The 12,810-nt window shown below is 43.6% G+C and overlaps 1 protein-coding gene across 1 annotated transcript in view; it reads right to left on the reverse strand.

The window, feature by feature from the left end:
* Positions 1-250: 250 nt before the first annotated feature.
* LOC119456930 (uncharacterized) overlaps positions 251-12,810 on the reverse strand; it is a 34,496-nt gene continuing 21,936 nt past the window's right edge. The window contains exons 9-12 of the mRNA XM_037718748.2: positions 9,269-9,384; positions 5,677-5,791; positions 3,638-3,940; positions 251-534 (exon numbers count right to left, since the gene is read on the reverse strand). Coding sequence (XP_037574676.2) covers positions 382-534; positions 3,638-3,940; positions 5,677-5,791; positions 9,269-9,384 — 687 coding nt within the window. The 3' untranslated portion in view covers positions 251-381. The remainder of the gene's footprint in view (positions 535-3,637; positions 3,941-5,676; positions 5,792-9,268; positions 9,385-12,810) is intronic.

Below are 12,810 nucleotides of genomic sequence, written 5' to 3' on the forward strand. Positions count from 1 at the left end.
AATCTTCATGCTCCTTACTGCGCTGGTCCTCTTGCAGTCGTTCAGAAGTTTTGAGGAATTCAGGTGCCTCTTGATTTCGCCCAACGTAATCCAGAGAACCGGAGGGTTGTACGATTTTATGAAAAATACTTTCAAGCATTCTCGTCACTCGAAACGCAACAGCTTTGGTTATTAACTCTTCTCCATAGCCAATCAAAGCACGCAAGTGACTGAATGCAATCGTTTATTGCCGCGCAGCTACATATAGTATAGCTGGGAGTGCACGGCTGTGTACCCCTTGGTCGTGGTGCAACTGGCAGCGCGAACTGTCGGCCACACATGCGCGCAGTCGTGACAACTAGCGGCGGCCTCCATGTGGTCGCACACTGCCAGGTAGCCGCATCACCGAAGACTGTTTCGACTCCGATTACGTGCATTAAACTGCACCATTTCTAGACGTTGGTAGTGCTCTTGAATGGCGCAGCCCTGAGCGCTGTCACGGTGTGCCTCGAATAACGCCCAGCCGTCGGAAATTGTTTCGATGTATAAATTCATCTGCAATAGCATTGGGCGAATGATTAGGCAGGGGAAGCAAACAAAATATCGCACAGTTATATTTGCCATTGCACGGCGCACCGTCAGAAGCCATTTAAGAGCACCATTTTCTTATGGCTAAGGCTCTTTGAAACGAATACTATCAATTATGCTTATAAACCTTTTACGGCAGTCAGTTTGAGGAGGTGCGAGAGGCGGTGCTACCGGTTCCGACGCCATACGACGCCTTCTGAGTGCAGCCGAATGCCTTAATTGCAGAAAAAAGGGAATGGGCTTGTGCTAAATCTGTTGAGTGGATATGATAACATATGGCATATAAGAAGCACAATGTGGCTTGGTACATCTGAATAAGTATCCTCCGACACTATGCGATACCAGGGGAAACGCGAGTTTGCATGTTGTGCGGACAGTGCGTTTCAGCAAATGAATGGTTGTGTGTCATATATGAGTGAGTACGTTTACAAATTAGGCTATAGTAAGCTCTGAAAAATAAAATAAATAAAAAAGGTGTTGAGCACCGATATCCATGCCATATGCATAGTTACAAACGGGAGTGAGCTATGAGCAATGTAGTGTGGTTTCGTGGATGCCCTATTGATCTCGCCGCACTGTCGTGCTCCTTAACGAAGATTTTGCGTCCGCTAATGAGCACTTCATTAACAAAAGGGAATGGCCAGTCAGAGCGGGTATGTAAGTGAAATTGCAGTGGATTGCGAATCTCGTCATGAGAAACCGAAAGCGTCTCCCATGTAAACACATTTTTATGCGTTGTGGCAAGTACATGTATTAAAAAGGTATTCTCTCACCAACATCAGGCTCAAATAACGCCGTGTGTAAGTTATCAGCGCTAACGTTCTATTCGCGCTGCCGGTTGAAAGCGTTGCATCAGTGGTGAATAATAATTCACTCAGAAGGCGAAAACGGCGCTTTTCTGCATCTACTCGGCAAGTTGTCCGCTAAGAGAAGGGGAAGCCAGAACGCGCGCAATGATGACGTCGTCCCGTGTTCAAAGAGGGCAGCGCCCACACAGCGGCGTTGTGAAAGGTATATAAAGATAGAGCAAAAAAAAAAAAACCTGCCATTAGTCTGATAATCGATGAATACCTTTACCGTTGCGCTAGTATATTACTCCTATCTCACCTCTTAAAGTAAGGAATATAATTTCGTAGCATTACCCTTTTGTCAGTAACTTCCATATAGCTATCTGACGTTTTGCTTGAATAGCCTTTCCCCTTGTTTTCACTTGCAGAATAGGTTTGACACCGATGTTTCATGTGTTTTCCCCAATGTGCGTGTTTAGGTAATAAGTCTAAGCGTGGAGTGAGTCCCAATGCTCACAAATGTTAACTTGCCGCCCATTCCCTGGAAGTAAATGTACACCTCTGATGTGGTAAATGTTACAAAATGCTCCGATGATGTTTTGAAGCATGCAGATGCCTTTCTTTCAGCACATACAAATTTTTATAAAGCATACTTTCTAATTGTGATTCAGGGTGATAAAGTAACAAGACATAGGGACAAATGTGCGTGACAAGCATTTCATTCAGCTAGGCGAAACCAACGGAATTTCAAGATAATCTACGATGATATTTGTATTCATGATGGACAGGACAACTGTTTTATGGCATGGGGTGCCGTGTCAAACGATACATTATTCTCGGCGCGCTGCGTATCATACCATAAAATTTGTATCGCACCATCTCTGCTTGACGTCAATTTGGCTCATTAACTGTTCACTCAAGCTAAATATATAACCACCCAATGAACACGAAGCGTTAGCCGTTGTCGGCACAGTTGCGAACGAGCTTGCATGAAGACTGCGAAAACGGGCCAAACAGCTTTTCATCCATTGCAAGGCCCGGCCAGTTACACACGCTCACACCAAACCTAACGATAGGGTTATGTGAGCGTTAGGTTGCTGCTGCAGCCATCCTGCGCAGAGGAGCTTCGATAATTTCGTTTTAAGAGAACTTACATTTGGTCGAGTTGGTGTCCCCGCATCTTAACTAACACAGAGCAAGGCACACACAGATTGGAATGAAAGAAACAACGAGAACCCTGCGCTTGCCCCGCTGCTTCTTTCGTTGTAGTCGGTCTCTGTATCTCCTCTCTGTTACCTAAAATGGGCAAGTCCGATACGCTTCGCATGGTATGTATACTTAAACGAGTACACTTTGCATCGGTGGTTCACTGCAAGCAACAAAGAACTGGATAGCCGTGTTTGCGTTCGTTTTGTTCTCTATTTTCTTGCATGAATGTGAACTGCAACTATGTAATTCGAAAGAATTTCATGCAAATGCTGTCGGGTTCTGTGTCAGCCCGTTCTGTGTCACTCGGCCTGCTCGGGCACGGTTCAATTGAGCGAGCGTCTAGTGAACAGACATTTTTCCCCACTGACACACGCTAATATAATTTCTGCTATAAGCGAGTGAACAAGGGTTTCCGTTATATACTTTGTCGTGTTCATGCAATAAAGGAACACTAAAGAGAAACAACAAATAGGTTTTGACTGATGTAGTATTGTGTATCAGAACTGTATTTTCGTTAACTTCACGGTGACAGGTTTAGTTGATTACGATAAAAGAAAAAATGAATGCCAAACCTCCGGTCTTCAATTTTGCGCCGGAAACAAAGTGACAAAAGGTCAGTGTGACGTCATAGGTTTCACAGTACTTTCTTGCATTTGGGCCGTTGTGGCGCATTAAACGTTATATACACTTGCTTAGTGTAATTTATCTTTACCTACCGAAACATTAACTAGGCCGGCGCAGATGCCGTCAAAATTCATGACATCACGGCTGGCTGTGCGGGAACGTCAAGGTGGCGTCACCACTCTTCTGTAGTTTTGCGTATTTCCCGGGTTCCCATACTTCTTCTCACGGTAAGAGTGGCTTTTTTGTGTGCACGTGTGTTCAAGAAAGGCAATTTACCAATGCAGTTTGACTCATCCTTTTTTTCTTTAATGTCGCTTTAAGCATTTCTAGTTATACGGCACACCGAAGTATATTTTAACGTTAGTACTTCACCCTGTACTTCGTATCGCGAGTGCTATCCGCAGTATAAGCTATGCAAGCCAAGAGTATGGCAGGCAGTTTATGCTCACCTTGTCTAGCAAGGAATTCGTCGTCTCGTAGGTGACAAAGTGCTGGTTGGAGCCATCTTGATAGATAACGTAGGTGTACATTTCGTCCTTGTCGTACATCTCTAATCCCAAGGACGTGGTGCCTCCGCTACACAGGAAGTCCCTGCCAGCCATGTAGGAGCTGTCGCAGGCATCGTAAGGGCCTGATGGCTGCTTTCTAAAGGCCTGGCCAACGTAGACCATGACGCCGAGCGTGGACGAGAATACGATGCGGAACTTGTCGCCTCGTGACCGCAAGAAAGACTCGGCTTGTTGGGCGACCTCCTGCGATTTACGCATGTAAGCAGTTACCGGCTCATCTCGTAAACTCGCAATGTACTTTAGTGGGGGTCCTTCGCCGTTATCATCAATCGCATCACAATAGAAAACGACCATGCAAAGTTATGTGCACACTAGCTTCCTATTGGTATTCATAGTAGGTCTCGAACAAAAAACAATCAGCCACCCGCCTTATGGGAGGCGGATTGCATCATTTTGATTTGTTTTTTTTTTAATTGAAACTATTCAACCAATCCAGACGTATTCGAACGCCAAGATTGGCTAGGGCATGGGTGATATGTCATCACAAGCTTCAGCCAAGTAAGTCACAATGGACCCTTATGGTTATCAAAAGGTCATCGCCGCGTGGGCGGTATGCAAGAAACAGGCAGGCGAGGACAAGATGAAAAAAGTGTGCCACGTACACACTAAGGGAAATGACACCCTCGAAAGTGGATTGGATGTCGAAGCACTCTTCTTGCAGCCTTACTATTTCTGAAGATTTCCACCATGGGTAGATTCGTTAGCAAAACACCCTTAATGCACCTTCTCATTATTTTAGGGTGCTAAAAGTGCATATATATCTTGTGTGAAAGACACACGTTGCAGAATATAAGAGTGCTCAAGAACTTCATTATTTCGAGCAAATAGAATGTCGTGTGTGTTTTCCCACCGGTTTGCGTCAAGTCATTCTTCGAGCACGTAATATGGTCACAATAGGCTTTGCATGTCAACCTGCTACTTCATCTACATAGCGTCCCCGGTGGTGAAGTGGCGGTGAAGACATGGTCTTTTCTTTTATTTCTTTCCATGCATTTCGCCTTTTACTGTTCGCTTCGTTTAAGTTGTTTGAGCTCCGTGTTCTTTCATAGATCAGCTGCCAATCGTCAGCGAATCATAGCGCGTCAGCCAATCATAGTTCTTGAGGCGCATGTTCTTTCTGGTGTAGCATCGGGGTCGGAGCAAGATTATGAGCAGCAATTACTGCACTGTTTCATTCAGTAACGGTTGGAACAAACGTTCGCAGGTGCATGCGGAGCAATCTACTACCGATAAAAACAGCATTTATTGTGAATATGATGCCCCCCGGTCGTTAAGTGGAAAGAGACGACTGCTAGCTTCGCTAGAATTGTTTCACTTGGTGCTAATTTATAGATAAACTGAAGCACTGAAGAGCGTGGCGTTCACCTATGATAGCAGCTACAGGCACTGCTGCACTCTTCAAATGTTTTATTATTCCCTGTGGTTGCGACGGCGGAGTCGTCAAGAGTAAACACTTCTGTCTCGCAATACGTATAGGTCCACAGTTTAAATCCAGATTGCATGGCTTTCCTTTTTTGGGTTGTTTTTTTAAAACGTCTCGAAAAACACTTTTTGATTACTTAGGCGGACGTTCGAAAGACTAGGGTTGTGATAGAATAAACGATAACGTTGTAAATAAAAAAACCTTGTGTGCATTTCGGCAGAAAACACAGCGGGGAAAAGCGTACAACTCCAAATGATCCCCCTTTTGTATTAGTCGCTTGAACACCTTTTTTATGGGTGTAATGAGGTGAGGTATGTACATGAAAAAACATCCTTAAGGTCCAAATGTGGTGTTTTTTAGGAGCCAGCTATTCTACTTAAACGCAGCCAGTACCTTTAAATATACGTGACAATAATATGCAATGCCTTCTTGGCTGCTATATTTATTCTAATAGTATGACTAATAAATTTCCAGTGTAACCAATCAAAGTACTCACAAAGCTGGGGCGTAAATCGCTGGCAGCCATCGCGCATATAGGGCGAGATATACACGTGTGTCCCGCGCGGAACGGCACCGATATATGGGTCTGAATGATGATCGTGTTGATGTGCCTGCAGAATGAAAATAATAAAGTGAGATCATGCGTTAAGCAGCCTTCTCAATGGCGGCTTCGTAGCAGAAAAAGTATTCCAACCAAACATCTGACTACTACAACGAAGCCATTTATGCCGGCAAGATTCTATGTGTGATGAAGACGCCGATCTAAATACTCCTTTCTGTAGAGAAGTAATTAGGTCATTTGTGCCCGCAGTTTTCTATTGGTGGTCGAAGGCGCAGACATTTCTCCGACGGGTTTGAACCTGGAAAAAGCGAAAAAGCCGAGCAGCAGCCCGGGAACACAATTTCCTACTTACGAACTCCCGCAGTGCAGGTTGGAATTGATCCATGACATGAGTCATTAATTGTTCCACCATTTTCTGAAATACGATTCACTACAAGGCAAAGGGCGTCTTAGTCGTGTGAGGACTCATTCTTTCACATTTCCTGTAAGATGTCTTCCATGTATGCCACTTACAGGTCAAATTCAGAACAAGATGCCCATTTCTAAGTTATATTTGAAATATTCATTATACTGTCTCTGAATGGGCAAAGCACACCATGATGTCCATGTTCGATTTGATTAGCACTTGGGCGAGTGACATTTAGTACTCGTAAACCACCCCACGGAAGAGTCGCGCACTGGTGCAGCGGTAGGTTATTGATGCAGCCGGCTATAGGCATGGCGTTACATCGAACCGGAGCTCCAGTGTTGAAGCGGCCGCTCGGATCTGATGCCCAAGAGTGTTCTAGCACAAGCGGTCGTAACGGCACAACGATCTTCGTTTTCGGCCGCTGCTGTGACCGGGTGATAAGCTGCCGGCAGCTCTGGCGCCAAGCGATAGACCTCGGTGCACCGGCACAACAATATTGCGCGCCTCCATCGCATGTTCGTCAAGTCACACGATAAATGCGTTAGAGAGAAGTTGCAAAACGAAGTGACCGTGACATACGAGAGGCTTCGAATGTTCATTAAAAGAGAATGCGCCAAATTCAATGCCGAAAGATAATAATTCAATTCTTTGTTATTTAGATAATTCGCCATTGGGATCTGGCATTCAAATATGGGTTGATCGCCTTGTAACTTAACTGAAAATAAGGACAGGAAGAATAGAAGGGAGATTTAAACGAAATGTTCACATTAAAAAAATGTCCCAGTTTCACCCGAAAGGCGAAGCATAAATTGCGATAGCAACTTAGTAGTGAGCTATACGGAGTAAGGATAGTAGTTTTATTAGCTGTATGAACTTGGACATGCATCAGCACCAGCAACGCGCGGAACTGTTGTCGACGCAGTCGCCGTTTTTCCCGCGTTCGCAACGAACGCGCGCGGCGTTGGTGACTGTTGCCAGGGCCTCTGGGGGCGGCTCGGAGGTTTTCGACTTGACCAGAAGGGGAAACTCGTCGAGCAGCGTCGGAAGTCGTTACCACCTTCTCGCCTCGCAACGTTTTTATATAAATACGCATTTGGTGCCGCCGCTAAACGTCGCATCCCCTCCCTCCCTCCCTCCTTCCAGTCCCCCCACGGCCTTTCGCGCGACGGAAGGAGTCGCGTTTGCTCTCTCTCTCTCTCTCTCTCTCTCTCTCTATATATATATATATATATATATATATATATATATATATATATGGTGACTGTAAAGGGGGAAAGAGACGCTTAATTCTGCAGCCCTTCAGGGAGCAAGCACGGCGCAGAACGCGCGTTTGTTCTCCACCATGCGTTCGCTCCCCGTGAAAGCACGCGTTCCTCGCGCCCTTTCACTCGCACATACAGCGTCCGGTGCGCGGCTACGATTTCATCACCGTTGACGTCATACGAAACCTCACGGTGACGGTGACGCCGACGGCATAAATCCTATTTGAGTGTCCATATAATTGCTATCGCAATAAAAAAGAAGTATTAGGTCCAGAAGTACTGTATTGCAAACTCAAGCTCGACAAACAGGTACAATAACCGATCATTGTGTCTTCTTGAGGCAAAGGGCAGGTTCCCGATGATCGTACTATTCGTATGATCAGCAATTTATCTTGCGGCGCGACTGAATGAGGTCACGTTTCATCAGTGTCTTTATTGGCGGATTAGATATTTGCATATATGTTCCATAATCACAGTGATAGTGAGATCTCGCAGTATATGCACGTCTCTTTTTATGGATGTTCACTTCTAATGGCTGAGGACGTAATTAAACGTCAGAAGAATGAGCGGTTAAACAATGCTCATGCTAACACTTACACATAATCTTCTACAAGCCTTCCGAAAATGGAGGTAATTTTCCACCTAACCTTTGTCTTGAATTACAAGAGGAACACATAGCTTTGTTTACTATATTTTGGAACAAGGCGTTTGTTAAGGATTATTAGCAATTCAAAAGAATGTTTACAAAGTATATTTTATTACCAAGTTGATTACCCATAAAACTACAGGGAGAACTATCTCCCGATATTGACGCATACTTTCAACGCCGTTAGTAAAGCTTTGCCAATATCCCTGAAATGCCTGCACTGCAATTTGTCTTTACAGTGCACACTTTCTGCAATTTCTTGCTCTTTCCATCTGGAGTACACAATGACAGGTAAGCCCATCTTTTACAAGTGTCAAGCAGCCAGCTAGTTCACATCGGATGGATGCTGCAGTTTCTGGGTTCTTACGAGAGTGCTGTCGATACACTGAGGAAATCGGTAAATGAGAGGAGGAGCCAACACCATCTTTCGCATGCTAGCTGCCGCAAGCATCACGTTGTCAAACTCGCCACATAGGTAAATTCGCTCAGCTCAACCGTTGTGTGTTCATTTTAAAGAGCCCGCCCGTATTTCTCAGAGCGTGGCTGCTGGGCGCTGCTTCTCTCTTAACGAACAGCTCATACAAAAGAAATGAAACTCTATTACGTGCCCGATGGTGTGATTGAACTTTGGTCCCCCAGCACAGCCGTCCGATGGTCTAACCATTAGGCCGTAATCGAACGTATACTTCTATTGCGCCAACGCCAACTAACTTATTGAGACGATCGTCGCGTGTGTCACATTCCGTAGCACAGCTGCGCGAGAGCATGTGCGCGCACGTGCCATTTTTCTTTACGGCAGAAACGAAGGAATTAAATGGCCAGCTTAATACCAAATAATTAAGCACTTCACCAAAGCATCGCTTCACATAAGATTCCAAGATGCGCGTTGGATATGCATATATTTCAGTGATTGGCATAGCCGCACATCTCTCTCCACAATTACGGAATGCCTTTGTTCAAAGGTTACGTTGCGACGGCTTAAGACGAACGTATTAGTGATGGGTACACTTCGGATGGGTACTACATTGTTTACTGGCGTATCGCCGCCACATTTGTTTCACGTTTAGGAATCGGCTCCATCAATATTTTCATTTGAATACTAAAGATTTTAAAAATGCGAGTGGCGTTTCTGTCACCCTCGTACTTTTTTTTATTATGCATCGTATTTTTCAATCCAGAGAAGCACTGACTAGACGAAGTCTTGCTCACGTCATGGTGGCCACTTCAGACGCAAACTCCCGAGCCGTAGCTTCCTTGTACAGCCATACGCCCAAGAATGTCATGGGCTCCGTGTGACGCTGCTGTGACACAGCGTTGGCAAAAGCCTGCAATAAAAAAAACAGTCGGCGACCCTGATCTTTGACTTGGGTGTCTCGTAGTGGCACTCGAACCTCGGCGTTGGTGTTCTGTGCTTTGGTGGGCGGTAATCAGTGATTTCTAATTAATTCTAGTTATCCCAGACACTTCAGTGACTCGTAACTAAACTTATTCTCTGATACCATATCTACAATGAAACTCATTTATATTGTACTGTACTACTTTTTAAATATTTTTTCTAATTTATTTTGAATTTCGTCCCCGGTCGTCTGGGCTAATTAATTCTAATTATTCCGGACACTTCAGTAACTCAAGTTGTAACTAAACATATACTATGATATCATATCTATAATGAAACGCATGAATTTTGTACTGTAGAATTTTTTCAATTTTTCTGAATTATTTTAAATTTCGTCCCTGGTCTTCTCAGCTAATTATTTCTAATTATTTCAGGCACTTTAGCAATTCAACTTGAAACTAAACTTATGTTCTGATACCATATCTATAAGGAAACCCGTGAATTTCGTACTGCACTATTTTTTTCTATTTTTTTCTGACTTTCGTCCCCGGTCGTCTCAGGAGGTGAACCGGAAGTGCTGCGCAAGAAACAAGAGTGTCACTTGATGATCGTGCCACTAAATAATCACGCACCTCGCCACGCTACCACCATAGCGCTGCCTTACACGCGCACATTTTCACTGCACATAGATTGTCTATACAGGCGGAACCTGTTTTATCTACATGCTACATCTTTGCCTGTGACCTTGAACCTTCAGACGTCATATATGAAACACAACTCACTGAACATGTAGTACATAGGTCCTTATGTTGTCTATACACAGCATATAAAATAAATATTAGGGGTGGGCGAATACTTGCAAGTGTCAAATATGAATTGAATACTACACACTACCTATTAGTATTCGTATTCTAAAATGAACTGGTCGTTTATCTTCGAATAACTAAACTAACCATATATCTGGCAACAACACACTGTTAAAGTTGCTGCTAAATAAGGTATTGCAGCTTATCAAAAATGAATCAACGACACGAGGTTTCGTAGCATTGCAGAAAGAAAATGACTGATGGAAGCTTTGTTTTCGGTTTCGCGGTGGAAGCTTACATGACAACCTGATTATTGCTTGTAGTCTATCATTTATTGTTTCTTGCAGTCTATTCATTTAGCAGTTTTATCTTTTACGCTGTGGTTTCCCTTGCAGTGGGTTCTTTAACATATGTCTACAGTAGGGCTACACATATCCTTCAGCTTTTTTTCTTTTCTTTTTTCTCAACTTCTGATCTTGTTAAAAAATCAATTTATTCAGCGTTTTTGAAAAGCTAGTCATACAGGAATCAATCACTCTTAGAAAGTTTGCAACAATTAGGCTCAAAAGACGTTTAGATACTATTCGTGCAGTTTTTTTTTTAATAATAGTTACTGATCCTTTGTTTAAATTGATAATAATTGGCCCTGATAATTAGTTGTCCCTTTTTTCACTGGTCAGTACGAGCATGGTACATTCAAAAGAAATATTCTTCCTCTAAATATATGCGTCTACGTTTACCTGTTTGATATTCGATTCCATATCCGATACTTACTATTCGTATTCGATTCATATTCGATTGGTATTTGAAAACGTTGACAATTGCCCACCTCTACAAATTATAACCACATACGAATTGCTTATTCAAAACCTGGTGAAATCCTGCAAACGAAGTGCTGAGCGACATAAGTTCGTCTTTTTTTTTCTTTCCTTTCTCATTTGTTTTCCTAATCGTTTGCTCGTCTTTCAACATCCCAGCAGTGATTTGCGCGACAATGTAATGCATTATGCAACTCGTTCAGCGACTGCGATTGGAACCATCTTTTTTCCACCTTGTCGATACTCTGTTGAAAAGCTTTTATCTCCTTTAGGACTCTGTTATAAGAGTTGTGACACAAATTGCGAAAGCTAGTGACGCTTACGTCGAGCCAAAATTAGATCCTTGAAGCTGAAACAGCACATTGTAACATGACACGCGCGCAGCAGCATTCACAATGCATTCGCCGCAAGCCATCACCACGGGAACTCATATCCGCTCCAAGATAGCGCCTACTAAAGCCTGCTACGATACTCGTCAAGTACGTTTTTCGTTCATAAACACGCTCCCTGTATACGCTGCCAACATCCGACAGCGTCGGATGCCGCTTGTCGCGTTGGCTGCGTTGCCCGAACCGACTTGGTGTCTCACGATCACCCACGCAGCTTCGCTATGAAAGTCCACGAGTGCGAGGTTGTGCTGCGTCACAGCAGTTCTCACCGAACGTATCAAAAGCGATTTTTCTGTTGCTAACCCCCAAATCCCCCCCCCCCCCCCCCTAGGAAGCGTAAGAATACTGGACCAATTGCTTAAAAAGAAAATAAACAGGAACATTAATTCACTCTATACCGATAAAGTATCCTTTGAAATCTCCACTTTTGTTCATTTCATTGTGCTATGTTGACTATCAGAATAGAAAATGAAGGTCCAAATTGAATTTATTGAATTTCACTCCTAAACCCTAGCCGAGGCACGACATTGTGACGGCACGGATTTCAAGCTATTGTCTTCTTTTTTTTAAGCATTTGCGCGGTTATAGCACCCCAAATGTTCTTGAATCGCCCCAAAGTTAGTCTCATGGCTATTCTAGGTTATAATGCAATCGATCTTTCAATATATAAAGTTGACTATGCTCGAGGAGACGCCGTCAGAATTAATGACGTCACAGGGAGGGGGTGCGGGAATTTCTAAGCGGCATCATCACCCGTCTTTCGTTATGCGTCTTTTCTGGCTTACCCAGTCGCTTGAGTGGCATTGTAGAAGGGTTTTTTTTACTAGCACAGCGCAAAGTATTTTTCTCTTTAGTGCCCTTTAAAAAAATGCTGCAGAAGGCAGCAAAGCAGCAAGAAGCCGCAGATGAGAGCATAGCTCTGTTCTAAATTGGCAATAGTAAACGAAGCTGCTTTTAATCATTTAATGACGGCACGTATAGATACCCTAAGAAAATTTTATTTTCGAACTGGGTAAACCGCATCGAGAAAAAGCATAATCAATGAAAATTTTAAAATATATATTGTGGAAACTTTTTGCAGCCGTAGGGAGAAACTCCAGGCAAGAATCTGGAAGTTGGCTTCAACGCAAACCACCTGTGGGTTCTTTTGGAATTTGTACAGGCAGCTTTCATTGTGTGTTAACCATAGGTGTACATTTATCACGGTTACCGGCTTACGAGACATGAATCCGGACAAAGACACGCAAAACACATATTTAATGTACCACATCGATAAGTCCACGTCAAATCTGTATACGACCGCAAAAATCGTTACACTGAGTTTGATCTCTCCCCTTCTCCCTAATATCTTTCCGAAGTTCTTAAATCATTTCATCATCATCATCATCATCAGCAGCATCAG

This window comes from Dermacentor silvarum, chromosome 6, assembly GCF_013339745.2.
Source record: "Dermacentor silvarum isolate Dsil-2018 chromosome 6, BIME_Dsil_1.4, whole genome shotgun sequence".
NCBI lineage: Eukaryota > Metazoa > Arthropoda > Arachnida > Ixodida > Ixodidae > Dermacentor > Dermacentor silvarum.